The sequence below is a fragment of the Onthophagus taurus genome, chromosome 1 (assembly GCF_036711975.1).
Source record: "Onthophagus taurus isolate NC chromosome 1, IU_Otau_3.0, whole genome shotgun sequence".
In the NCBI taxonomy this organism is placed as follows: Eukaryota; Metazoa; Arthropoda; class Insecta; order Coleoptera; family Scarabaeidae; genus Onthophagus; species Onthophagus taurus.
In genome coordinates, this window is record NC_091966.1 from 7,782,047 (window position 1) to 7,809,619 (window position 27,573).

Genomic DNA, 27,573 nt, shown 5'->3' on the forward strand with positions numbered 1-27,573 from the left:
TTTTGAATTGTCAGTTTCAACAACATGTTTACTCATCTGGAATAAGTGTTTTGAAATGTAAAAACATAACAATTAATGTTTATAATAAATAGTATTGTTTCTCTGTAAGTAGATAGCACTTTTTCTTTTGTATTGTTGCTCGTTTCAATAAATTAAGTCTGTTCTGATTAGGCTAAAAATGCGTTACGTAATGAAGATAGTTAATACCGAAATTGGTTTGAGTAAAATAATACAAATAAATATTTCCCATTAATTTTTGTTGTCCATTTTTTACAATGGTGAATTCGTCCGAACGAGAAAGAATCGAAATTTTGTGAATATGTTGTGTATCCTTATAAACATGAAACTTCATTATTTTGTAACATATCAAATTCCTAGATTGTTCATTACATCACGTCATATCATATTAACATAAAGAATGATAAATGTTCTACAAAAAATTTGTAGTTTGTGATTCTATTGTAATTTAAAATAAAACTTTTTCACCAAATTGTTATCTTCTTCATTCTAATCAATTAATATGAATTTAACATGTAATGTATATGCCGATATGTACAAGGTGTGTGGTTTCTGTAATGGAAATGTTAACAGGTCATCAACAGAATATCGAGTATATTATTGTAAATGCATTTCGCAGATTCGATCAATGTACATGAAGCTCGTTTGTTCTAAAAAAATGTTAACATACTGAATTGGTATTACAAAAATTGATTAAAGAGATAAGAAGTTGTGCATTATTACAATGTTGTGTGAAAATTATGTTTTAGAATACTGTTTTGTTTGGTTTATATGTAGCTGCATAATCTCATAAAGATTATATTATAACTTTTGTTGTAAATTTATATTATTTTCTGAATTAAATTTCCTTCAATTTCTGCTTATCATAAATCATAAGTTTAAGTTCTTTTGTGGTATTATAATTTGTTGAAACAATAAACACAATAAGGATCTACCAAACTATGTAAGACCATGAGCTTTATATTGAGTCTATAAACCAAACATTTGTTATTGTTTCAAAATTTAATATTTTGTATTTTTCAATATTAAAATAGATATGAAAATTTCTGTTTTATGAAACAAATTTTATAGTTAATATATAATTAAAAAAAAAATTGGTCATCATTGTTCGAAAAGCGCTATCAAAATATTGAAAATGTAGAGAGCACATTGTTGTCAAAATATCCTCTCTATCATACCTTTGTCACTGTTGTAGAATCGGACCTCGTCCAAATAGTCCGAACCGCGGCTGCAACAAAAGGATCGCGTTTTCGGGGGGCGCTCGCTCCGGTTGGCCGCTCGGGGGCAGAGCGGTCCGCTGCTCGGTTCGCCCCCGAGCGACCGCTCGCGCGTACAGACGACGCCGCCAGTCGGAGAAGAGACGCCGGCCCCGTCGCAACGCCAAAAAGCTCGCGTCGTGTTTCGCACCCACGTCTACTTACGAACACGTCGTCCTCGTTAATTCATCACATGTAACAAATCCGCGTAGAATTTATTAAAATTTTAGTAACACGTTACTTTAAAAGAATTCAAAATTGCAGTTTGCTTAGTTTTCGTTGTTCTTGTCGGTCGAACATTCCGACCTGTGAAGTCGTAATCGTGGATCAGCAGCGCGGTGCCGTCAATCTGGAGGCCACGTGCCCGAAACGGTAAGTTGTTGTCATTGTCGTCACGGCGCCAATAATTTTTCTTCCTATTATGTAGACGTGTTGAGCGAAAAGCTAGTTTATACGTTTGGTGACATTTATTTTCTACCCACGATGTGTTCTTGTTAACCAAAACCGTAGTCCTATCTATCTTTTAGTTCTACTTTAAAAAAAATTTGATAAATTTATCCAATTAGAGTTATGATGGACTAATTGATACGTGTTGAAAAATTCCATCATGTCAAGAATGGTTTATGCAAGAGTAATGGAATTTGTAGAGGAAAAGTTTTGTTTAACTTTTCCTTATAGCTGTGTGGAAATTAATTGCTTAAGATGGTCTTAACGGGTTTGATGAATACTTTCGAAACAACATAGAAATCTAGAGTATTTATGGCTACTTCTGGTTAATTTGTACTGTTGATGTAAGTTATCTCCTTTTTTATGGTCATTCCAAATTTTATTTCCCAAAGTTTTCTCCAACAATTTTGTGTTACAATAAAACTGTATTATAATCAATTTTCATTTATATCTTTGCCAACGGCTATATCCGTGTTGGATTCATCTAGTACAGTTTTTTCCCATTTATTCCACAGATCACCAACCCATTTATTTAGTTAAGTATGCTTCATGATTCAGTGTGTGCAAGACTCTAAACTACTTCATTGATATCATTCACAGCATCTTTAGGATATACAGATTGATTCAAGAAAAATTTTAAAAGATTAGTTTTTAGTGAATTCGAGTTTTCTTTGTACAAAAAAGTATTAAAAAGAGGAAAATTGTTAAATGGCTTTAAAAATAAAGCAAACTCAGTAGAATTAGATAAGGTAACATCATATCGCAGTACAATTAAAAACGTTCGAGATTCTCAAGACTACGATATTTTACAATAAAAATTCGTCATGGCTTACATCAAAAATTTAATTTTCTGGTTGTTCAAATAAGCTGTAGAGGACGAAAATTGCAGAGAAAGGCCAACAATTTCATTTGTATGCTCTAGAATATTTCAATATATTGTTACTTTGTTATTATTTGGATAACTGGATAAATTATTGTTTGGATAAATATATTATTCTAACATCATAAAAATTTATTAGATGTGTCTCAAATTTATTTTGGACTTTTACTCGAAATTTTTAATTTTTTCTACCTGAAGATTGTTATCACATTTTTTTTATATTATTATCCGACATCTTCGATTTGTTGTGAAATGTAAATTTTGATATCATTTTAAATTGAATGTTTTAAAAGTTGCAAAATTTATTTTTTGGTGTATAAAAAAATAGTCCATAGTTTAAGTAAGAACAATTTGTTGTGGTCACCATGTCTTCAGTGCTTAACAAGATACAACAAGTAGACTGACTATAAAAGTTATATTCAGTTCATTAGGAGTTGTTAATATGATTGTTGAGATGACCTTGGGTTGTAAAATGAAAATGATTACCTTGCAAAAAGCACTCCCTTGCAGATTGAATTGTTAAAAAATTTTAAGTTATAGTCACATAAAAATTTAGTAAACATTGTCGTAGCACAGCGGAAGACAACATCGTCTTCTTGAGCTTTGGCATGGTTTATGCTATGATTCCGAATGGTGTCGTTCAAGAGAAATAAATGGTTAAAACTTTGTTATTTGCCTAAGTCCACAGTATAAGGCCATTTATAATGCTCATTAAAATCATGTTATTCTTATTAAAAAGAGCGAAAATCTTTCACTATCAATTTTAGGTAGATTTAATAATGTGCAGAGGCAAATACTCTATCGGGGCATCACCGTTAATCAACCTAGGTACATACACGCATGAACTAAGTTTTCGCGCAGTATAATCACAAACAGAGTATCTTGTGCGTAGCATTTAAGCACCTTCGGGGAGACTAACTTTACGTCTTCATGCACAAACTTCCAGTGACTTACTGCTCTTCAGTGTCTAATCACATTCGGAGAATATTCGGTAACACAGCCAAATTACATTTCCCTCCAGACAACTCCTTGATTTATAGATCCTTTCTTTTGTTCAGTTGCGATCCAGGATTCATCTAGCGCGGATGCAAATAGACCATGTATCCACCCCCGCAGTTAAAGAGACGTGACACTTCTAAGTACCACAGCATTCCGCTAGGATCTCTTGCTAGGCTTATAACATAAACATAGCCATCTTTCATAACATAACGGAATGAACTGACCATTACAGTCTCTGACAGGGTTAGCCATTTTACCCGTGTTTGCTTGATTTTTTTAACTATGACATTCAGAGGACTGACCAAACATGCTTCTGTCCCGTTGCCATTAACGGAGTACCTAGACATAGCCCTCAACCTCCTCTGCTATGTTTAACACTATGTATATTCCCGAGTACTTTACCCCAGAGTACAACTACATCCCGTGGTGTTTTTTTGGATTCTAGGCAAGGCAGCAGGGCGGTACCGTCTCTAGTTCCAATCATGATATTTGTTGTTGTGGTTGATACGACAACGCACTGCATATGCCAGGTGAGACCTTGGCGACACGTCTGCCCCTTTCTAAAGGGAACCAATAGAAAGAACGGATGAAACTCGGATCGACCACAACAACACATACTTCTCCATCCATGAAGCACTACACATTAGCAATCATGATATTATCTGATGAAGTAGCTAAACTCAACTTCTAGGTTTTAAATGAAAGCACCTATTTATCGAAACGCACTAACCAAATAATTCCTCAATTTCAGTACAAGCATCTTGGTCCGCACTGTTGCCTGCGCCCGTTTTCTTGGAAATGATGCAATCTTCTTGAGTAGAAGGAAACTGCTGGTTTCCTGCTATAGGACTTGGAATAATAACATTCTTGGTACACTCCATTATAGTTTCAAACTTCCAAAAATCAACAGCTCACACTCGATATCGCCTTACCGTTCTTCCTCTGGGATCCATATAAACAAAATGACCTTTTCTCTACATCGTTCAAATTATGATTATAATCAATTACAGCCTTGGATAGGATACCTAGTCTTAGGACATTAAACTTGCACTCTGCTACTCAATTTTGCATTCCCGATCATAGTAGTTTGAATCTACCGCGTTTTGTTTATAATTGAATTTTGAAGGATTTTCGACCAGTAACATGATAGTAGTGAAATTGTCAGCCTATTACAGCCTATAAGCAATTCATAATGGGAAGAACATTCATAAAATACTTGTTAGTCATCTTGCTATTTGTGTAATGCTGTATATTTTCGATAACAGTTTACTTATTAACTGAAACAATGACACGCAATGAACTTTAACACTTTGTATATAGAGGATTTTAAGTTTTTCATTACAATGGCTTTTCATTTATTCTTTATTTCTTACTGTTACTTTCATTATTCTGCTGAAGATGAAGCTTTTTGACAAATAACGACAAGTTTAAAGTTGTTCTGCTTCACACTTCACTCATTCCTTTTCTTTAGACTTTATTGATTTCAAAAAGCGCAAAGTAAGATGCTTGTATTGTCAAAATGCATTAGCTTCATTAAAAATGCATTCATTAGCCGTCGAAAAGTGTTGCCTTCTCATTGCTCATAATTTTCAATTGGCTATTAAATAATGACGTTTTCAAGAAATAAATCGGTCTTATCATACAATGAGTAATAAAAATGTAATAGAATCTTTAAGTCATCTCTATCAATAGAAAGTAGTTATCTCTAACTACTTTCTTGGTGAGTTCTCTTCGGTAAACCCAAGCTAAAATCAGTTTCTCTCTATAGCACTGTCTTTTACCAGTTTTGACTCTCTACTTTCAGTGTTTCTGAACTTTTTGAACAGTGGACAATGAAGGCTGGAGTTACTTGAACTAAAATTAATTTGAAACATATTTCTCTATTAAGATTTGATCGAGAAGTATACAGACACCACTGATACGACCTTTATTTGATGTTGAAGTATCTGCAAGATTTTAGTCTACTAAGTGACCTGGATGTTTTGACACCCTCTAACACACCAGGAAGATTTAAATAGATTATTTAAGTTGTTGACAAACCTTATTGGTTCTGCTCAAATACTACTTGTGTTTTTTAACGATTTTGCAAGAATTTAAGGCTTTTATTAACAGTAAAATTCCCGAATATTGTCATCAACGGCCGGTGTTAAAATTAAACTAGAACTAGAACTGAAGTGAGAAACACTTCGAACTTGTTTCTGAAGAAGGTTGCAACATGGCAATCGAAACGTCAAAAATTTTTTTGAAAAAACGCACGCCTTAACCCGAAAGTTTCTAGTTCTAGGTTTAGTATTAGTTCTAGTGATAGTGCTAGTGTTAGTTCTAGTTATAGTTTAATTGTAATCCAAAATTGCCAAACCCACTCCACCAGAGTGAAGTTTTAAAACCGTTATTTGATAATAATTCAGGTCCTATTAAAAAATATACTCTTTTTAAATCTGCGTAATTCCATCGACATGTTAACTAATTGAAAACGATGCGTTTACTAACAAAATCGATACGTCAGCTCGCGTTCGCCTTGGTCAGCAAGTACTGTCACGTTCCGATGCAAGTCGAAACGTATTGCCATACTCCTAGAAATACGAAATTTTATTTAGAATTATTGTTTGCATCAAAAAAAAAATTAAAAAGGGAAAAAAGAGTTTTCTTTGAGACACGTTTTGTCATCTAAATGTTGTAGCTTTTGTAGTCTATGGGCTTTAGAGGTAATAATAATAAGTCGGAAATAAAATATTTTTATTAAGATTATTATTCATAAAAACTCACCTTAATTTTTTAGTCCCCAATCCTATGACATTTACTTTCTGTAACTTTCTCTAACTTGTAGTTAGTTCCGCATTCATTTACAAACTTTTGGCTATAAATTGAATATTGTTGTAAATACAAAGTAAAGTTTATAATTAAATGTAAATCTAATGGCATATTACAAAGTGCTACTGATTAATTACGTAGAATTGTAGTCAGGTTTAATTACAACGTTTCACGCAACTGGCACTAAATAATAATGAAACTGAAACAAAAAAACTATTAAGTAATAAATTATGTGGTTGTTAAACCGCTTACTTTAAATTGTATAAACCGTTCTAAATTTTGTCTAGTAAGCTTAGAAAACGTTGATGTATTGATGCACGTGCTATTGTACTTTCCGTTGTTCTCTATTTTGCCTGCACTTGATGCATAATTTAAACTTGCATCGACGTGTATATTCAACGCGCATTCAACGGTTCACTGCTCGCTGTCAGTCAGGTGTCATCCTTATGATTACGTTACGAAGTTCGCCCAGTCAAATTCCTCCGGGTACTATTATACATCAACTTCCAATAGGAAAGTTGTGGATCATTGTCAGTTAACATCTGCGATGAAATACTCTTGAACGTTCGTTATTCAAACCATCGCTTCGTGGCCTATTGGGAATAATAAATGGCATGACGATGAATATATAAACTCCGTTTGCAAGTGCATTAAATTTGAATTCGGTAGTAGCGGGGCAACAAAGAGCACAAAAGGTAAATTATTGCCTTTTGAAAAGCTCCTTTCCAAGGCCTACATCCAAGGGGTTCCCGGGAGGTTTGCGTGCCTGCGGCCAACGTGTTTGCCACGAAAGTTCTCGTTGTAGAACCTCAAGATATACTCGAGCCTTCCAGGCTTGTTTTCTGTATCGATAAACGTGGAGTGAGGTGAAACTTTCAAAGGTATATTATTATTGCCGCGAAAGTATTTTTTACTTGTTTAAATAGAAATTGATCTAGGTATGTTGGCCTGATCATTTTGATGGTTCAAATGTAATAATAAGTTAAGTAATTAACTATACTAAGAATAATTAACTTTCCCTCATCATACGAAGATTAATATTGCGAAAGTTAACTTTTCTATTTCGCGCAAATTGATTTTGACCCTCTAATACGCGCGGTTTGGTTCCTTTCTATTCTTTTAAAGATTCGATTGAATGCAATATAATGTCGCGTTAATTTCAAATTATGTGCCACATTGAACGGTGGCAATGCGAATTACACAATTTACCGTTAATAATAGTTATTTTCACAGGAAACGTAATACTAGATCTCGAAGCGATCTCCGGTGAATGGCTTCCTTTTTTCTACGTTTACTTCTGAAAGTTACATATCACTAATGTATACATATATTATTTTAATCTAATGACTAATCGATCGAGATATTTTTGAAATTGCAGCCTGCAGCGCGGAAACACTAAAGATATATTGATAAATCGAATGTTGACACTGCGCAGATTAAATCTTAAATTGCCTTCGAATGAAACATGAAGAGATTACAGCGTTTTAAAAGGGTCTATTAGTCTCCGGGTCAACTTCCCGTGAAAGTATCGGCTCGACATTTCCAATGACTCTACACCAATCGCAGAAATTATTACTAAGGTGTTGTTAAAGTGGAGGAAAACCAACGAATTCGATTACTTCCTGTAATAAACCATCAATCTCGCCTAACCGAACGTTGTTACGCAAAGTTTCGTGATTAATTTTAATCATATTTACAACAGGAAATGACACCGGAAAAGTCGGAAAAACTTGTTCAAAATTAGCAGGAATCTGTTAAACCTAGTCCGACTCTGTTAATTACGGCAACGCTGTAAAATTTATCGGGTCTCCCAAGCACAAAACTTCTTTCAAGATTCCGTAGCTGTAGGGCAAAGGCGTTAATTCCTTTGTAATTATCTTGAATTGCCGAAGGCAGATTAATACGTACACGTGAGAGAAAGAAATGGCGGTAGAAAAGTGCGGTGACTAATGAAGGTTGCTTGTAATTGCAAACTCTTGGATAAAGAATAGATGTGGAAATGCAGTTCGCGCATTAGGATTAGAGCCGACGATTTCGAACAATGCATATAAAACACTTTTCCTTTGAGCGTGTCCGACGTTCTAATTAACGTTTCTATTATTTTACTTTTAATAACACTTCTTTTCTTCTTCACATTTCAACAAGTATCAAGCTAATTACAATCAACTCAAATCTATAGTAAAAAAAGAATGAAAGTCTCAATTAAGTTCCCTCCATTAATAGAAATTTAATAGTTAAAGCTTTAATTTTATATGCGATTTTTTTTAACAACTCTTATATTGTTTATTTTATTCTATTACGATATTTATGTCTTCATAACTTGAGTAGCAAGTAGAAAAATGTTGTCTCCGAACGGAACACACTAAAATAAAATCTCATTTCGATCAACGTTTTAATAACTCTTTCCGTATTCGGAAAGAGACAAGACTGAGTTATTCTTGGTAAGCAAACTTCCATAACATGAAACCAGTCTCTTCGTATTAGTGTCCATCCGCGGCCGGTCATTATCGTTTATGATTCGCGCGGTATTCGATTGGCTTGCGCAGTCGGTAGTCTCGCTAACTGGCTCTTGGGACGATGGACGGGCAAAAAGCCGTCGCGAGCCTGAAGAAGTGCTAAAGCAATTCCGACGTGGCCGGTCCGGTTCTCATTAAAGCGTAAGACCGGTGGTCGAAGGAGCGAAGAGCCTCCGCCGTAGTACAGAAGCCGTCCGATTTTCTTCATGTGAGTGAGGCCTGACTCATTTGCCGTCAGATAATAGTGATTACCATGGTGGACTTGGGTCTACGTAGTAAATAGTCCCAACACACTTCCATTCCGTTCTTGTACACGAAAGAGGAGAGTATCGTAGAGGAGAGGCACGCGTGGCCCCACCTCAAACCAGACATTGTACCATTAACATACTGGCAGCTAATGAATCCCACTCTGCTGCTGCTGGTGCTCAGCTGCTTTTACTTCGGCGTTAATAACTAACCGACGCGTCTGTTCGCGTTGTTTACAGTTCAACCTCGTGATGGCATCGTGTCCGACATCGGAATGCGTATTCTCCGACCCGTAATGAGGACCGCGTCTAATTATCTGATGGGTGGACTGATGGACTTTTCAGCGGGCGTTGGGGATTACATCGTCGAAAATGATGACAAGGATTTAGGACAAGGTTCTTTTACATACATACATGTATCATATTATACTTGAATTCCCATTGGTGGTTTTTCTTTCTTTAGTAAACAGTTTTTTCACAGTCATTCCCCAAACAATGGACTTAATCTTTTTTTACATTTAAACCAACAATGAAATAAACCTTGAAAATGAATGAGAATAATAAGCTTACGATTTTTGTTTGCGATTGATCTTAAATCCTTCTAAAAATAGTTTACGTTATGTTTAAATTATGAAATTTGTTTTAAAAGCTTTCAAATTAAAATATACAGAAAAACTTCGTTAGAAGTAACTTCTGATATAATGACCAAAATAGAACTAGAACTAGAAATATTCGGGTTTAGCCGTAAGAGATGTATATCTCGTAAGACAGCTAAACCCGAATGTCTCTAGTTCTAGATCTAGTGTTAGTTCTAATCTTAGTGTTAGTACTAGTTTTAGTTGTTATTTAGCGTTAGATTATTGTATATTTTTTATTGAACTGAAACTAGAACTAACACTAGACCTATAAATATTCGGATTTAGCTGTTTTAAGGCCCACTTTTACCATCCTCCTGATAAACTATCAGCGCCTCATTGGCTAAGCTGGATTTATCTACCGGATAAATTTATCAAGAGGTGGTAAAAGTGGGCCTAAGAGACGTGCGGCTAAACCAGAATGTTTCTAGTAGTGGTGGAACGGATATCCGGCAACTATCCGGTGTCCGGCCTATGCCATTTGCCATAATATTGGCCGGCCAAAGTCGGATATTAAAAACCTATTACTTAGTACTCCACCATTCACAGGAATTAGAATATCTTTTAGGTGTTGGAGACAGCAGATAATAATCAAGTTCAACCCCAATAGGATTTTTTCATTGAATACAACTTTATTTATATCAGGTTTGACATTAGCAACCTCATTGTAACAATCCCAATACGATAGATGAAATCTCTTGTTGCAGTTTCGAATTCATCATCACATTCATTACTAAAAGAACTGTCGCTGTTATCACTTCCGATTATTAATTAAAGTATACTCTTGTTAATGCAAAAAGCCGTTTTAAAAAATCACTTTCAGTTCTTGAGAAAAAAATTATTGAAATAATCGACAATTTTCGCCGATTAAGTTTTAAAAATTCGTATAAAATCGATTTCTTGGAATATGAGTATGAAAATTTCCCAAAGTGTTAATAAAAGTGCCCTCTTTCGAATGAACCAACCCGTTTCGAAAAATAACTTTTAGTTTTTGAGAAAACAATATTTGAAGTTTTGATAAACCTTTCAATGTTGCAATTTTCATCGATAATTTTCAAAATTCGTTATAAAATTAATTTCTTGAAGGATCCTTGTGGAAATATTACCAATTATTAATTAAAGTATCCTCTTTTTAATGCAAAAAGTCGTTTTGAAAAATCGCTTTTAGTTTTTGAGAAATAAATTTTTGAAATAATCGACAATTTTTTCAAACTTTGTAATTTTCGCCATTAAGTTTTAAAAATTCGTATAAAATCGATTTCTTGGAATATGAGTATGAAAATTTCCCAAAATGCTAATAAAAGTGTCCTCTTTCCAACGAACCAACCCGTTTTGAATAATAATTTTTAGTTTTTGAGAAAACAAAATTTGAAGTTTTGAAAAAATTTTCGATGTTGCAATTTTCATCAATAACTTGCAAAATTCGATATAAAATTCATTTTTTGAAGGATTCTTGTGGAAATATCGCCAATTATTAATTAAAGTCTTTTTAGAGTTGCCTTCCATCTTGGATCCAAATAAGTTATCTTATCAGCTTTCTTATTAATTTCATTTTTATTCAAATATCACAATAATGTGGCAATGTCAGGTATCACTTCAGAAATGCACCAGAAATTATAACCATAATGGCCGGATAGATATGCCGGATAACCGGATATCCGGCCAAAGAGGATGATGAATATCCGGTAACCGACATTTCGCAAAATCACTATCCGTTCCATCACTAGTTTCTAGTTCTAGGTCTAGTGTTTGTTCTAGTACTAGTGTTAGTTCTAGTTTTAGTTGTTATTCAGCGTTAGATTGTTGTATATTTTTCATTTAACTAAAACTAGAACTAACACTCGACCTAGAACTAGAAATATTCGGATTTAGCCGTCTTAAGAGACGTTCGGCTAAATCCGAATGTTTCTAGTTATACATCTAGTGTTAGTTCTAGTTTTAATTGTTATCCAACGCTAGATTGTTAGATATTTTTATTTTATTTTATAAAACTAGAAACCTTCGAGTTTAGCCGCATGTCTCTTAAGACTGCTAAACCCGAATGATTCTAGTTCTAGTTCTACTGTTAATTCTAGTCCTAGCCTTAGTTCTAGTTTTAATTTTTTTTTCAGCGTTAAACTTTATGCATTCTTATTGAACTAAAAGTAGAACTAACTAATAAAGAACGCAACTGTGTGGATAGCTGTTCAAATTTGTCTGCGTTCAAATTATTCATTCAAACAGTTTAAAGTGCAAATTAAAAATTTTTCACATTACGGACTTTTGGCAATACCGGACACTCACTTCTCCGTATTAATCCATTACATCGAGCTCAATTGCTTCAATTCCTTGAGGGTTTCAAGGATGGATCTTATTCCCACGGAAATGCTAGATACATATCATCTGAATTGACAGAAATCTGATTATCCGTGCAACAAATAGCGGCTAACTCTGAATGATGTTGGTGATAATGGAGGTAGAAAATGAATCATTAAAATCAAGATAAATAGATAAATATAGAGGAAGTAAACAAACGTGACAAGTTGTGTTTATACAGCGTGTCCCGTATCTTCCGCATCAGAGCATTATACGGTTGTAGGATACATTATTCTGAAGCGATCTTTCTAATAAAATTTTTTCGAAATGTTTATAATAACCGCACGGGAACTGTTTAAAGGAACTGTTTTTCGTCCAATCAGCAGATCGCAAATCAGACTCAGGTAATCGGTGCCACCCTCGGCCGGTCCGCTACGCCCATGATAACTCGTTTCCCACGTGTACTCACCAATAAATTCGTCATGGAAAGAGAAATAAACTTTTTCGATGAATCAAAGTTGTCCGTTATTGGTCGTCGTTAAACAGTTCCCGTGCGGTTATTATAAACATTTTGAAAAAATTTTATTAGAAAGATCGCTTCAGAATAATGTATTCTACAACCGTATAATGCTCTGATGCGGAAGATACGGGACACGCTGTATATGTTTTGATATATTGATAACTGTTTCTCATCTGTTTTTTTTTTAGTTAAAAAGCACAAAGTTTAATAACAATAGCGATTTTATAACAATTGTGGTTTTATGTAACAATTCGAGTTTTTTTATTGCAATGAATTTGGATACTAGCTTTTGTTCGGGCTATTTTTTGGTAGTCTACTTTTTTCGCTCATTAAACGCAACCCTATATTTCGGTCAAAATCGAACATTACTGTGATCAACGTAGAAAATATCATCCGCTTTCAGATTTTCTCGTTTTTCTACACATTCAATAACTTCGCTTTTATATTTCTCGGTGTACGAGAATCACTTTGATTTCGATCGTTCCTCTGTCATACCTGTGCTATTAGATAAAATAGAGAACCAACATACACAGCACGTATGAACTCTTACGAGGGTTATATATAAACTGATTCGTAAACGTTTATGTGCCTTTAAAGGACATAATAGAATAAAAATACTTTTAGTGTTTCTTTTTATTGTTGTTTTCTCTCTCGGCTTTCTATTGATTGCCACCTAAAGATCATAACGTAAGTATCTCTATCTGCATTTTGCATCTTTGATGCTATAACATTTTGCATTCTGAATCTGTTCCTCATTGCTAGACTGAACATTATGCTTGTTGTCACGTTCCTTATTCTGTGTAATAATAATTAGTACGATTTTTTGAGACTTTATATTCCGTATCGATGACGTTTTATAATTGTAATTAGCCTATCATATAAAAATGCGAGAAAGTGAAGTGTAACCCACTTCAATTAATTTTCATACAAATGGCCACTTTAAATTGTGATAAATTAATTAGACGTTCTATAAGACTTTATTCAATATAGATACAATCAGATATAAAAATTCAATCGCGTTATCGGACGTTGTACTTTACCCGGAAGGCGAGTTCTGTTATATTTTGAAATTATAGACGCAAATAAAGTTAGTCCATCAGTGTTATATGAAAATTTTGAGTGTGTAGTTATAATGAAAATAGAATTGTATACTATTGTATACTGTAATATTCAGGGCAAAATTATTTCCTATGCACTCTTAACTACAGAATCACTGTCTAGGGAATGAGCTATGATACAACCTTACTTACATATGTTGAGAGTAGCACAGGAAACCATTTTAAAGATAATTTATAAGAAACCTTACATTCTACAAGCTTACATTCTTATAAATTGCAACAGCACTCTAGCAGCCAAGATGTGTTTATCATCTAGCGTGTAAATATTCAACTATAATTCTGCACCTCACTCATATTTGCATTGTATAAATGAATTGTATAAATATCATTACTTTTGTAATAAATTTTTTATGCTTTTATTTTGTGTAGAGTGCATTTTCTGAAATACTTGTAAAATTATTATTATAAAAAAAAATATTAGACAACTCCAAACCAATTTAAGTAGTATTTTATAGTTTCCCGTAAACTTTTTTTACATATCTTTTCAAGTGTGCACTTTATTTATAGTTATATCTCATAAAAAAAAACCTTTAAAAGCAAACAATATTAACGACAAAATGTTTAACCTATTCACAATATTATAACTTCAATTGTATGTATTCCTTAACAAAACGTGATGAACGTGAAATGTTAGTTTATTGAAACTGTATGTGATGTTTATTCAGTTAATTAGTGATTGATATGGAAAAATAAACGAATATTTAAATTTTAAAATATTCGCAGACTCTATGTAGGATTTGCCAAAATTGTGTTTTGTTAATTTAATTAAAGTTCGTTCTATTCTTTAATGCTTAGTGCATGAATCACCACCAAACAAAGTGATTCAAAAACTATATTTTTAGCAAATTAACAAAAAATGATATTGGAATTTTACCGTTTCAATTCCCGCATTCTCTTCCAGTGAGAAATTCTAAAAATTGAGTTCAAAAGAGTTTTTTTTCAATATACAAAAAAACCTTTCATTTTATTTTTGTTCCTTGTAGTATCTTTTCATTCGATCTCAACCTGTTCGAAACGCGACGTTAAAGATAATCATAAATCATTTGCAGTGTCATCGCCATAAACCGCTTCTGTCATCACACGCACGCACGCACCGGTTACCACACACGCATGAAGAAGGTAACGGACGGGATCGTTAATCGCAGATTCTGTTTTGCGCGTAGAAGAAGACCTATTTGCCGGTTACCATATGGCGCAATTTCTTCGTCGTAAATCATGGAAGTGAGACAGTTTACAGCTAAGCCGCTATTTAATGCCTTGTGCCATGTGGAAGGCAGGAACTTACCGGCTTACAAAAGCTTATGGCAAACGAAGAGATTGTGGTTATTATACAGTTACCACATCATTATGTCAATTGAACGTTATAAAGTTTTAATTTTCGTAACATGTTGCGAGAAAAATGTGTTAATAAAACAAAGTAACCGTTTTGTTGGAGATTTCTTTTTTTTTATTAACAGAAAGGTTATTGTTCTTGAAAGCAACCTTTGCTCCCATTTCACATGTATTGATGGTTTGTCAGAAGGTGAACCGAGTTGGAGAGAGAGTCACGCAGGACGTGGTCGCGCGTTCTGAACAATTGGCGAGTATGGACTCGCCTCTGGGCGTAATGTATCATGTGCCCACAAGTTATCAACAGACAGGTAAAGGTGAGGGTGCGCCGATGTGTGGGTGAACACATCGTCATGCAGATGAACGCGGGTGGACCTAACACCCAATCTTGCTAAAATTCTCCTACGAACTTATGATTCACGATGAGTCAAATTATAAGATTTATGGAAACTAATCCCTTTAAGTAAAAATTAACGATATCAAAAAATAAATTGATTTTTTGTGCGATTTAAATCAATTTTAGAATTTCTTAATGAATTATTCAATTTCACTTTTTTTTCCATCTAGTAGCCACTTTAGATTTAAATTAGTTTGATTTGTCCAGTTATGGAGATTTTATTTAATGATTAGATATGGTTTTTATCATAATATTGCAAAGTTAAAAGTGTTCTCGCGTAATCTGGCTTAATTAACTTGAAATCAAAATGGACAAAAAGTCCGTTATATGAAAAATTTTTAATTGGCACTTTTAAACTGTTTGAATGCATAATTTTAATGCAAATTCGCTAAAAGCACATCCATACGTTATATCAATTTTGAATTAAATTATAGATTAATCCTAATGGAATATGTAAGATAAATTTTGTTTCTTTAATATTTGTTGGGCAAGATATACGATTTTTTAATAAAAAAGTAATTAAAGCCACCTATAAGTTGGGTACTACATAAATTTTTAAAAAATCAGGTTACTTCAAAAATTAATATCTGAAGAATGAATAAAGATTTTCAAATGCGGTTTTGTTCATGAAAAAGTACGTAGTTACTTCTATAAGTGAGCAATAGTTTATTAAGATATCTTAAGAATTCGATTTTTCCCGATTTTTGAAAAATGATGGAGTAAAATTATTTATTCCATAAATCCTTAAAAAATGAGGTCACTTCAAAAATTGTTATCTCAAGAATGAACCACGATTTTAAAATGCGGTTTGGTTATGATAGAAAAAAATTGTTTACTTAATAGATTTATAAAAATTCGGGTTACTTCAAAAATTATTATCTCAAGGATGAATAAAGATTTTCAAATTTAAATTGCTTTATATTTATCATTTAGATTCACAATTTTATTTTAATGACATCGATTTTTTACTAATTAAGAGATTTCAAGAAATATTTAAAATTTAATGGAATCTTTCGTCTTTACGGATATACTGCCTCACCCGTAAACGACCTTAGCCTCAAAATTGTAATTGTTTAAATACAAGCATTATCATCCAAGTGTACACAACATTTTCTTGAAACTCTCGGATTATTCATTTGTTGATTTATTATTTTTCTTTTTAGGTCTGCATTCTGCTGTATTTTTAGAAAGATATGATTTTGCAAAATTATTGTCCGTGTAACCAGAAAAACCTTTTTTCCCTAGTTTAAACGTAAACACACCTAGAACAATTTGAATTATTTTAGATCGCCCTATCCATCTTTCATGAAATGTGGCATTTAAATATGACGGACGTCTACACCAAAGTGAAGAGGCGCCCCATCTTGTTGAAACCAAATATCCTGATGAGGCACATCTGCCTCGTGATCATTTGGAAAAATTACTGCCAGAGCTGGCATTAAATCTACTCGCAAGAAATTTAGATAACTTGCTGCTGTAAGATTTCCTTGAAAAAAGAAACTGAAAACCGTCCAATTATTTCCATCCATTCGTTCACTTTGCCTCGACGTTGACTGTGGAAGTCTTGAGTCCAGTGAGGATTTTCTCGTGACCAATATCTGCAGTTGTGACGATGTACTGTTCCATTCAGGCAAAAAGTGGCTTCATCAGAAAATAGAATGTTGTTAAGAAAATTAGGATCTTGATCGCATGAATGCATTAATTGTTCACAAAACTGTAAACGGCGATCTGAATCATCCACGTGTAACTCATGTATCAATTGCACTTTGTAAGAATGATACTTCTCTTTGAATAATTTTACCACGACAGATTGGTCCACGTTGTTATTTAGGGCTAGTTGCCTTGTAGAATGGTGAGGATTTTCTTCAGCTTCAACTAATACATCCAACCTGACTTTTTCACTTATTCGAGGTCGACCTTGTCGTTTCTGTGAATTTAGCAACCAATTTACTTACTGTAGATCTTACAATTGGCGCCCTATCCGGATGTTGTTGGTTAAATAACTCGCATGCTTCTTGATGAGTTGTAAGCCTGTCGCCATATCCAACCATCATTAATATCACTATTCTTTCACGTTCGGTTAAATTTGCCATTTTTGTTAACTTCGAATAGAATTACTTTAAGAAGTTCTCCACTTTCACTACTACGGGTATTAAGAACTTGATAATAAGCAAACACAACTTTAATTATTTTATTAATTGAAATGGCAGGTAAAATAATTGAAATTAATTAACGATTTAACATTTAACAAGGTCTTGATTCACTGAATTCCACCTGTCAAATAGTACATGACAACGTGCCAAAACCAGGGATGAAAAACGAAAACGTAAAAATATTGAGAGAAAATGTAAAAACAAGTTTTTTCTCATTAAAGTAACTTTTCTATTTTTTAAAGTGAATGTGCTATTAAAAAAAAAAAATGTTATGTAAGGTGCCAATTTTTTTACATCATTATTTAGGTAGCAAGGAGCACTATCGAAAAACAGCAAAAAATGGGGTTGTCGTTTAAAAAAAGTCATGATGACGTCACGATTCCGAAATAGGTCACGTCATATATGAAATTTTTACACCACAAGTTGGCTTTTTTAAAAATAAAATTGACCTGTCCGAGCGTTTTTCTTGAAAATATTAAATAACGCAATTACGAATTATGTTTCAAACTTTATCATCACACTGTAAAACCCACCCAACCCAACCCAACCCAACCCAACCTAACCCTACGGCGAAACTGAGAAGGGAACTTTACGCACGGTTAGTGGAGAACCACGTGTGGTATATTTGTAATATGGAATTGAAAATAGAAAAACTATAGTTACAGCAATCAACTAGACATTTTGGCAGCCAAACCTATTTTTAGTTATAACTTCGTAATGATGTATCCCATAATTTTGATTTTCTAGAACAATAACTAGAACAACCCAGAGCAACTAAGAAAACCAGATTTTTCCAAAAATGGGGGGCTAACTTCCCGCACTCCGAATAATGTGAGACTAACTTCTTGCACTCAACTAACGTCGTTAATTTATACAAGACAATTCTGGGAATACCCCTATGTTTAACTGTATTTAATTGATGTTGCATTTATCCGGTGTAATCCACATATAATCCTGTATAAGCTTTAAGAGATGGTGATTCAACAAGAATAATAAATAAACCAACCTACACATAATTAGTAGAATTAGGTAAACTAAAGGTCGAAAGGTTAATCCAATCACCACGGTAAAACCCACCCAACCCAACCCACCCCAACCCAACCCAACCTAACCTAACCCTACGGCGAAAGTGAGAAGGGAACTTTACGCACGGTTAGTGGAGAACCAGGTGTGGTATATTTGTAATATGGATTGAAAATAGAAAAACTATGGTTACAGCAATCAACTAGACATTTTGGCAGCCAAACCTATTTTTAGTTATAACTTCGTAATGATGTATCCCATAATTTTGATTTTCTAGAACAATAACTAGAACAACCCAGAGCAACTAAGAAAACCAGATTTTTCCAAAAATGGGGGATAGTCAAAAAACCCGTTTTTTTGGTTTTTCTCGCCGAGTTTTTATTTTTTCTATTTGCCACTTTGGAACAATGTAGAACAACTCTAGAACAATCTAGAACAACAATGAAAAATTTTAAAATCGAAAAATGGGGGGCTAACTTCCCGCACTCCAAAAAATTTGGGGCTAACTTCTTGCACTCAACTACTGTCGTTAATTTATACAAGACAATTCTGGGAATACCCCTATGTTTTACTGTATTTAATTGATGTTGCATTTATCCGGTGTAATCCACATATAATCCTATATAAGCTTTAAGAGACGGTGATTCAACAAGAATAATAAATAAACCAACCTACACATCATTAGTAGAATTAGGTAAACTAAAGGTCGAAAGGTTAATCCAATCACAAGATTTCTCCAATTCCTCACATTCTCCCCAACGAACATTATCTGTCAACCGTCGTCGTTTCGCCCACGTTTTCGCACCCATCCTCGTCTTGAAAGGTGAGCATAGACCCGGGGCGACACACCAGACCACCGCAAGGTTTTTGTCGAAGACCTCCTCCAAGTCATCGTCGTCGTCGTCGCGGCGTGGGTTTTGCGCTATCGGGTCGTCGGCGGACATTTGAAAGTCAATTACCGGGCGTCGCCGCGGGGCAAACGGAAAGGGCGAGTAGGTCGGTCTGTGCCCGGGGGTTTCGCCCGTTCGGCGCCGGTCGCGACTCCGTCCCCGACCCGCTCGCCCGGGCTCACCGCCTTTGCTGTCGTCGCCGCAAGCAAAACGCGGCCCGCGGCCCTGCACGTGTTCGAGAGACCCGATAACATCGCGCCTCTTCGCCGCGAGCCAAACCGCTCCTTCCTCCCGCCGCCGCCGATCCCCGTACCTCAAACGCCCCCGGATGTACGCCGTCCCTGTGTCGATACAATTGATTATAAGTATTTTGTACGGCGTGTTTTGACCAATAGGGACGTCGATTTGTCTTCTTGTAAATACATAAATGTATACCATATTTCCCCCACAATAAAGATTAACAAAAATTGTAATACATTTATGTCCAGTTTGAACTGTAATACGAAAAACAAGTAGAGATGGTGAACGGAAAAGCAGTAATAGGACGAGGGAGAGACAGACAAAAGGAGTTCGTTGATTTAGAGACAATGGCTTTTACGCGTATTAGATCGTAGCTATTAGGACGAGCAAATATTGGTTCGTCTTGAAAATGAAAGGAACCGGCGGAATAATCGTCGAGAGATATACGGGTTTTGCGCAAATTCGGGTTTCAATTAACTTGCACAAATATCGCGGTAACCTTCCCCCACTGCCCGTCGTCCTCGGGCCACGAATGAAGTGGTAATTATCGATTGGAAAGAAAAGTAGTCTTTTTCTGTTAGTAATTATGGAGCTCTGTCCACTTTGATTTATTGAAAATACGTTTTCTGATGATCGGATATTTTTTTTTATTCAATACAGTTTATTGTTTTTCGTTTTTGTGTTGACACTCAAGAATTCGCCCCCTCGAGTTATTACGAGAGTATTTTCTATTTGTTTTACCATGACCTCGTAACCTGATAAAATAAAATTTGAAATTAATTAAATTTGCCGGAAAAGCTCATAAAGCACCCTCAAGTAAAATCAAACAATCCAAATAAACAGGCCAGTTATAATGACGTGTTTATCTTGGCTGTATTGCTACGGGTTAATGATCGCGCCTATATCTTTAATTAACAGCTCATTTAACGCCCTTAACTAATAAAGAAGGACTGCCAGAGCGGGATATTCGTGTTCGATGGGTGACGAGTTGCGTTGGGCTTGTAATTTCGTCCCGACCAGACATTTATTCCGTTTTCATTATGGGAAATGTTTATAAACGGGCCTAGTAATTTTAGTCCGGCTACGGCAATTAACATTGTGTTTACTTTAACGAGTGGATATTGGCCCGGATGTTTAGCGTAGCGACCCTACGGCTACACCGCCTTCACATACTACTATATTTTCACCAATCGGTGCGTTCGCTGCACTGAAATTTATTAAGCTTAAAGAGCACTATGATGTACTACAGACAGATCTATAATTTGAATATAAATTAGTTGAATACAGTCGTACCTTATTGTTTAAAATTTAATATTCCTAATTGACGTTAACTGTAATATGGATTTATCTATCTCTAGAAATATTCATCAATTAAGTTGCACTGTTATCAAATCACTTTCATTCTCAAGTTGAAGCTAGACCTGCATGTAGCATGCATTTGCACTGGTGTAATACAGATTTTGGATGTTTATATTTTATTTGTATTTCATTCTCTTTGGACTATGAATTCTGGGTTATGAGGTGGTGTTTCCGTGGAATGTGGATAATTATACAAGAGTCAGAAACGCACTCTGTTTGATACTCATGTTTTATAACGTTATCTTGGCAATCATCAATCGACATGAGAGTTAGTTAAATCACACTTTGAAGTAAATTAATTCTAAAAATCAGATGAATACATATTCTGATCCATTCTTCCCTTGATGAAGTGAAAGTATTCTAATCCAGCAGCTGCAAGCGTCCCATAAATCATTTATTATTTTGTTGTATGGTGGTTGCCCCCATACTTCACAATTGATAGTTGATAGATTACGATATTCTCTTCCATTTTCGCCATGATTGAAAATTTTTCTACCTGATGTTCTGACCGGTTTATTTAACATCATGAGACATATTCCTCATTTTTGATGCACTAAGGAAGGAATCTGTATTTATTTTTCGTATTAAATAGCTCAATTATGCCATGAATCGCAGAATAATTTCTTGTTCGTATTTCTCCGTGAAAAGCCTTCTTCTCGTTTTTATAACCTTTACACATATTCTGCTACTGCACAAATAAAAACAAATTGGTTCATCGTCAAGACGTAATATGATCCACTTGCCCTCTCCTCGATCTACTTTACGGTAATAATATATTGTTATTTTTGTACTTTTAGTCGTTAACAGCCCATTTACAACTGAACAGTGATACTATTAAAGAACTTTTCAAAGATAAACCAGTTAATGGATAAAGTGAAAAACTATTTAAAACTCTGGAGAGATCATTCAATACTTCAAAATTCCTGAAATACTAAAATTTCGGTACAATCAGAGAACTCCTATAAATATCTTGGAATATGCTTTGATAGTAAATTATTTGCCATCCCCACGAAGAATGTTAAAATGAAAGTTAGAAGATATGCAAATTTATTAAAATGTCTCACCTATAAGAACAATGGGATAAATTTTAAATTTGCAATGCATATTTATAAAACTATATGTAAACCCAGCCTTGACTACGAAACTCCCACTTTATTAGCATCGGAAAATAGACAACACATTTAGAAGTTGCAGAAAGATCAACAATTAAAATATAGACAAAACTTCGAAATCCCTAAAATACCTTTATAAAAAATTTCAAAAATTGTAGCTTATTTTGCCTATTGGGTTGGTCGGTGGATGTGCTTTTGCAATGCAGGGTACTGTGTGTACATGGTTTCTGAATTTATTTGCATTGATATTTTTTTGCGGAACTGTATGCCATGAATTGGACCGGTTTTCACCGTAAGCAAAGGCCTTTCGGCTATTGGATAATTGATTTCTGACCATTGAGTACCAGATGTGCAGTCTAAGCTTTAATGATCGAGGAAAAAATTCATATAAGGAAAGAATGTTTTTTTACGAAGAACTGGAAAATTAATTAATTAGTTTTAATAATTGAAAAGTTCAACGTAAATATAGGAAAAGAACGATAGTACCACGAAAAGCTACGAAATAATAGCCTTCACGAGCAAAGCAATGAGAACACGCGGAGTGTTTATGCTAGATTTCGCAGCTTCGAAGAATCTTATAGTAGGAAGCTAATAGTAGGCCTCTATTGTAAATAGGTCATTTACAATAGAGGCCCATCACAGGTCAAATCTCTTGAACACCGAACTGTTGCAGGATGGAGATAGAGCAATAACACGGGAAAGCAGTGCCTGTTATAAAATGGTCGAGAGGAAAACAAAGAGAAATGTTATATAATACTATATATAAATACTGCCGTATGTAGCCTCAACATCTCAAAAAAAGTAATAAACCTGGTAAGAATGTTGTGCAGAGATATGGACAAGTAGCACATGAGACGCTGACCTTCTGCTCATTCTCGAACAGAATATTGGAGAGGAACATGGCGATGCAGATACAACTTTGAATTAGACCAACTGTTAGGGACACGAGGAAGGCTTAAACTCAGGTGGGAGGTTGGTATAACAGAGGAGGCAACCAAGGTTGGATTTAGAGTTTGCAGAACAGTTGCACGGAGTAAAGTTGAATGGAGGAGGAAATTTTGGAAGGCCAGGATACGTACAGGGTTATAGCGCTAAAGATGATGATTACCAACACACTCAACAGGACGTTCGTTATCATCTCCTATCTTTGCGATGTTGTGATCAGATAAGTGCAGGGATCGGGATATTAAAAAGTTTTTCAGATCCTTGACATGGACTAAGTGATAAAAGCTATTGGAATAAAGCTATACCTCCTTAAAGCACATTAACCTTTAAACACTAACCATTCGTAATGCTAACACTAATACTACCATAAGTAATTATTACGACTATATTTATTTTTATTATTGCTTGGGTTGTAATGACAAGACATTAAAGTAATACATCTTTATATCTAATATACATCAGTTTTGACAGGAATCACATAATAAATAGTTAAAATGTGTTATGTAAAACTGAGAAAATATTTTACATGAATTTTTCTTTTCAAACTTTTACCTCAATTTATTATTATATGTACATAAATAAGTTTTAGATTATTGATAATTCAGGATATACTTCTGTATGTAAGAACAGCTTCAGGTTGAGCACATCTTGTCAAAAGCATCAACGGCCGCCTTTAGTTGCACTATAATGCAATTTTTTTTTTTTTTTTGAACATAGAACTTTGTGTCCGTCAAAACAAAACTTGGCATCTCCTACGGCTCTGTCTTTTGTAACAAGCATATGGGTTGGAATTTCTCTCTTGTTTTTCCGAATTGTTCCTAATACTGTGAGTTTGAAAGAACCAATTGTACTTCAGCACTACTTCCACACCAAATTTCATCGCGCTAGACACACGTTCAGATTATACAGGGTGTGCTCGTGAATTATTTCCAACAGTGTAATTTAGTGCTGGCAACATGGTTGTCGTTGTGAAGAGCAGAAAAACTAATAAACCAAGTAAAGCCTTTATTTCTAACAAAGTAGTTGGCGCGATAGTAGCTTAATATTTGAATACATAACTTGTCTACGTACTATTTCTGAATTTGCGTGTTGGACGATTTTTGTAATCAAATCATCACTGAAAAATAATTGAAATGTTTATAAAGGCTTTGAGTCAGTTTTGCTGCGCCTTTTGTGCCGCGTCGTCTCAAAACTATGTTTCGGGCTGCAGTACGAGTAGTCATTGTTGGTGGAGTAGTGGACCAAGCATGTCTATTTTTTCCTCGTATAATTCTTTCTATGGTCGATGGTCTAGTTTGTGTACAAGTCTTTTGACACTTAGAACCTCTCAGTTCCTCAACGATAGCATCACTTTCATCACTCGAGCTGCTCTCACACGGCTCATATTCAGATCTGGAATAGGCCAAAATGTCATTTTCGTTTTTGCTATCGCTGCTTCTTTTAAAATCTGATTCGTCATCGTTGTCAGTTGCAGCAAAACACTTATCGATTTCTGAGGTCAACACACTTAGGCATACGACAAAAAATCCATTTCCAGTGTTTAAAGGTTAAACATCATACATATTCTTTTGATCAATGCACCTTCAATAGACCTGAGCAGGTTAAGCTTGCCGAACTACACGTAAGGTATATTCAATTAAACTTTGGTTATATATTGAAGAAAAACTAAAGCCCTACTTCCTTGGGTTGTATGGTTGATTCTATGCGTATAAGATTCATACATTTGTTGCAATCCTTCCAGCTAATTAGCTTGTTGCATAGATTGTGATCGAATTATTGTTAAGCTTATGAATGATGTAATAGTTTTAAGTTATTGGCCTTTACTGTTGATGTGTGTTGGAATAATATTAATGATAATAATAACAATAAAAGAACAAATTATTTTGAAGACATTTATTCCGAGTCTACAAACCAAACCTTACATTCAGGAACATAATACAAATCGCACTCTTAACAGTTCATAGTTTGAGTCATAAAGTCTACAACTTTTTTTAAAGTTTTTAAAGCACTTTTATTTCGAATTTTTTGAAAATCGATGGAACATTGGTGTACTTGCAATGTGTTGAAACAATATGCGCAGGGTTAATTATAAAAGTTCTATCGACTGTATTTCTATCTAACAACTGCTCTTTTTTGTTTCAGAAAAAAGACGGAGTTCCGAAATGACGTGGAAAAAGATACGAAGGATCTCATAAACAGGACGATGTATCCAACGGCACAAATAAAAATGAGGTTCGCTTCTTCTGCTTTAAAAATTCATACAGTTATCAATTTTAATGCGACGTATAATTAAAAAATAAGTAATTAAATAAACCATATAGAAACTAAAGCGGTTTGAAATAAAATTGTGTCCCAGATTAACGTGGGTCGAGTTTAATTGCATCCAAACCGACCCGTATTATAAGTAATTATCGACGGTGTAGATGTTCTCTTTGACTTTAGGCTTATGTCGCCAAGTAGTTCACCAGCAACGTCACCAACCATGTCAAATTCATCCTCGCCGACACCTCCAGCCACAGTTAACTATAATAAAATGACTGGAATTCCGTGTGTAGCGGCAGCATCAAGGTATACAGCTCCTGTACACATAGACGTTGGGGGTACCATATACACATCATCGCTAGAAACCCTCACGAAGTAAGTATCTTTCTACAACCAATTTATTACTTAACTCAAAAAATTAATTTGATACACCTGGTAAAATAAAATAATGGGGAGGAAACTGACAAAAGGTTCGGGGGATAATAAGACCGAACACAATTTCCATAACACACGTTTTTCGACGGCGGCGGCGTGTACGAAACCCTCGGGGGGTCGCCACCCGTAAACAGTCGAGGATGGACCCGAGTTGGTTCTCCGGGGGCCTGGAGCGGACCGTGGATTTCGTGACCACCCGAGGACGCGTTCCATCATGGGAATGGAACGACGGGGGCCTCCTACGTGCCGCCATCTCGCCATCGTCATCTCGGGAATGCGAGAACGGCCCCGATCGCATAAATCTCCGCGGGGCCGCCGCTTCGGCGCTCTAAAACTGTTAAAGGTTAAAATCATATGGCATTAAAGTGTTTACAATATCGGGTATCTCAATCGGGCCGTGCATAAATCGGCCCCGTGCGTTTTGACCATGTCGACATCTTCGCAATAACGTTCTCGCCACATTATTATACTAAAGACTCCTAAATATCCTTATTCATTTTATGGATGGTTATTCGAAAAATTTATAAATTACATAACAATTTTATAAAATAATTAAATTCTTGTTGCTTCAGGTATTCAGATTCAAGACTGGCCAAATTGTTTAACGGGACCATACCCATAGTTTTAGATTCGTTAAAACAACATTATTTCATCGATAGAGATGGAGGAATGTTTCGACACATATTAAATTTTATGCGTAACAATCGATTGTTGATCCCCGATAATTTTGCGGATTTAGATTTGTTGTTGGAAGAGGCAAAATATTTTGATATAGCTCGTAAGTATTACATAAAGTTTAAAAAATGTGATTAATTAATGGATTTCTTAGCTATGATTAGACAATTGGAACAATTAAAGAAAGATAGAATAAAGAATGGTATTTTTATGGGGAATGGAAATCAATTTTTTAAAGAAAACCCAAGTAGATCATCGGGAACTGTTAATTCAAAGAACCCAGATAGTTTTGAATGTATAGCGTTGCATGTTTCGCCGGATTTGGGTGAACGGATAATGTTATCCGGCGATCGAGTGCTTTTGGAAGAAGTTTTTCCGGAAACGAATCAAGCGTTGATGGATACGAGATCGGGAGTTGCATGGAACCAACAGGATGGGCACCATGTCATAAGATTTCCGTTGAACGGTTACTGTAAATTGAATTCAGTTCAAGCGATAACGCGTTTATTAAATGCGGGATTTAGTATAGTAGCCAGTAATGGTGGAGGAGTCGAAGGGCAACAGTTTTCCGAATATCTATTCGCAAGAAAAGTACCGCCCGGTTGACATTTACGGATGATATTATTCGACAATCATTTTGTACATTTGTACAGCGGCGAATTTACTAAAGTGTTTACTAAGGAGGTGTTCTCTTCATGAAAGAATTCCTTTTCTTGGGAAAAACTCTTTGTTTAAATAATAATAGTTGAAACGGTTTGTGTAAATATATGTTAAACATTGATTCAAAATAACTATCGGCAAACTAATAGGTATCGTATAATCACGAGTCGCTACTCTAATAACTAAAATGATGTAATAATTTACTGATCTCATCAAATATTTTAAACGGCTGTGATCCGTTTGATTTTGATAAAACACTATTGGCGACCGTGATTTGGATATTGTATATTAGTGGGAATTGACCAGTAATTTTGTTGTACGTCATGCTATTTAAAATAAATATTATAATTATA

General features: G+C 34.8%; 1 protein-coding gene across 1 annotated transcript; it reads left to right on the forward strand.

The window, feature by feature from the left end:
• Positions 1-1,473: 1,473 nt before the first annotated feature.
• LOC111414848 (BTB/POZ domain-containing protein twz) lies at positions 1,474-27,573 on the forward strand. The gene is made up of 5 exons (XM_023046299.2): positions 1,474-1,646; positions 25,331-25,420; positions 25,631-25,825; positions 26,458-26,663; positions 26,715-27,573. Exons 2-5 carry the CDS (start codon positions 25,392-25,394, stop codon positions 27,164-27,166), a joined length of 882 nt encoding a protein of 293 aa, XP_022902067.2. The 5' UTR covers positions 1,474-1,646; positions 25,331-25,391; the 3' UTR covers positions 27,167-27,573.

What these genes read in the sequence shown, in the direction of transcription:
- LOC111414848 (XM_023046299.2), top strand. Translation starts at nt 25,392, where the DNA reads ATGTATCCAACGGCACAAATAAAAATGAG. An exon ending in TCGCTAGAAACCCTCACGAA is followed by an intron (nt 25,826 to 26,457) that starts GTAAGTATCTTT and finishes TTGTTGCTTCAG; the next exon opens with GTATTCAGATTCAAGACTGG. An exon ending in AAAATATTTTGATATAGCTC is followed by an intron (nt 26,664 to 26,714) that starts GTAAGTATTACA and finishes TGGATTTCTTAG; the next exon opens with CTATGATTAGACAATTGGAA.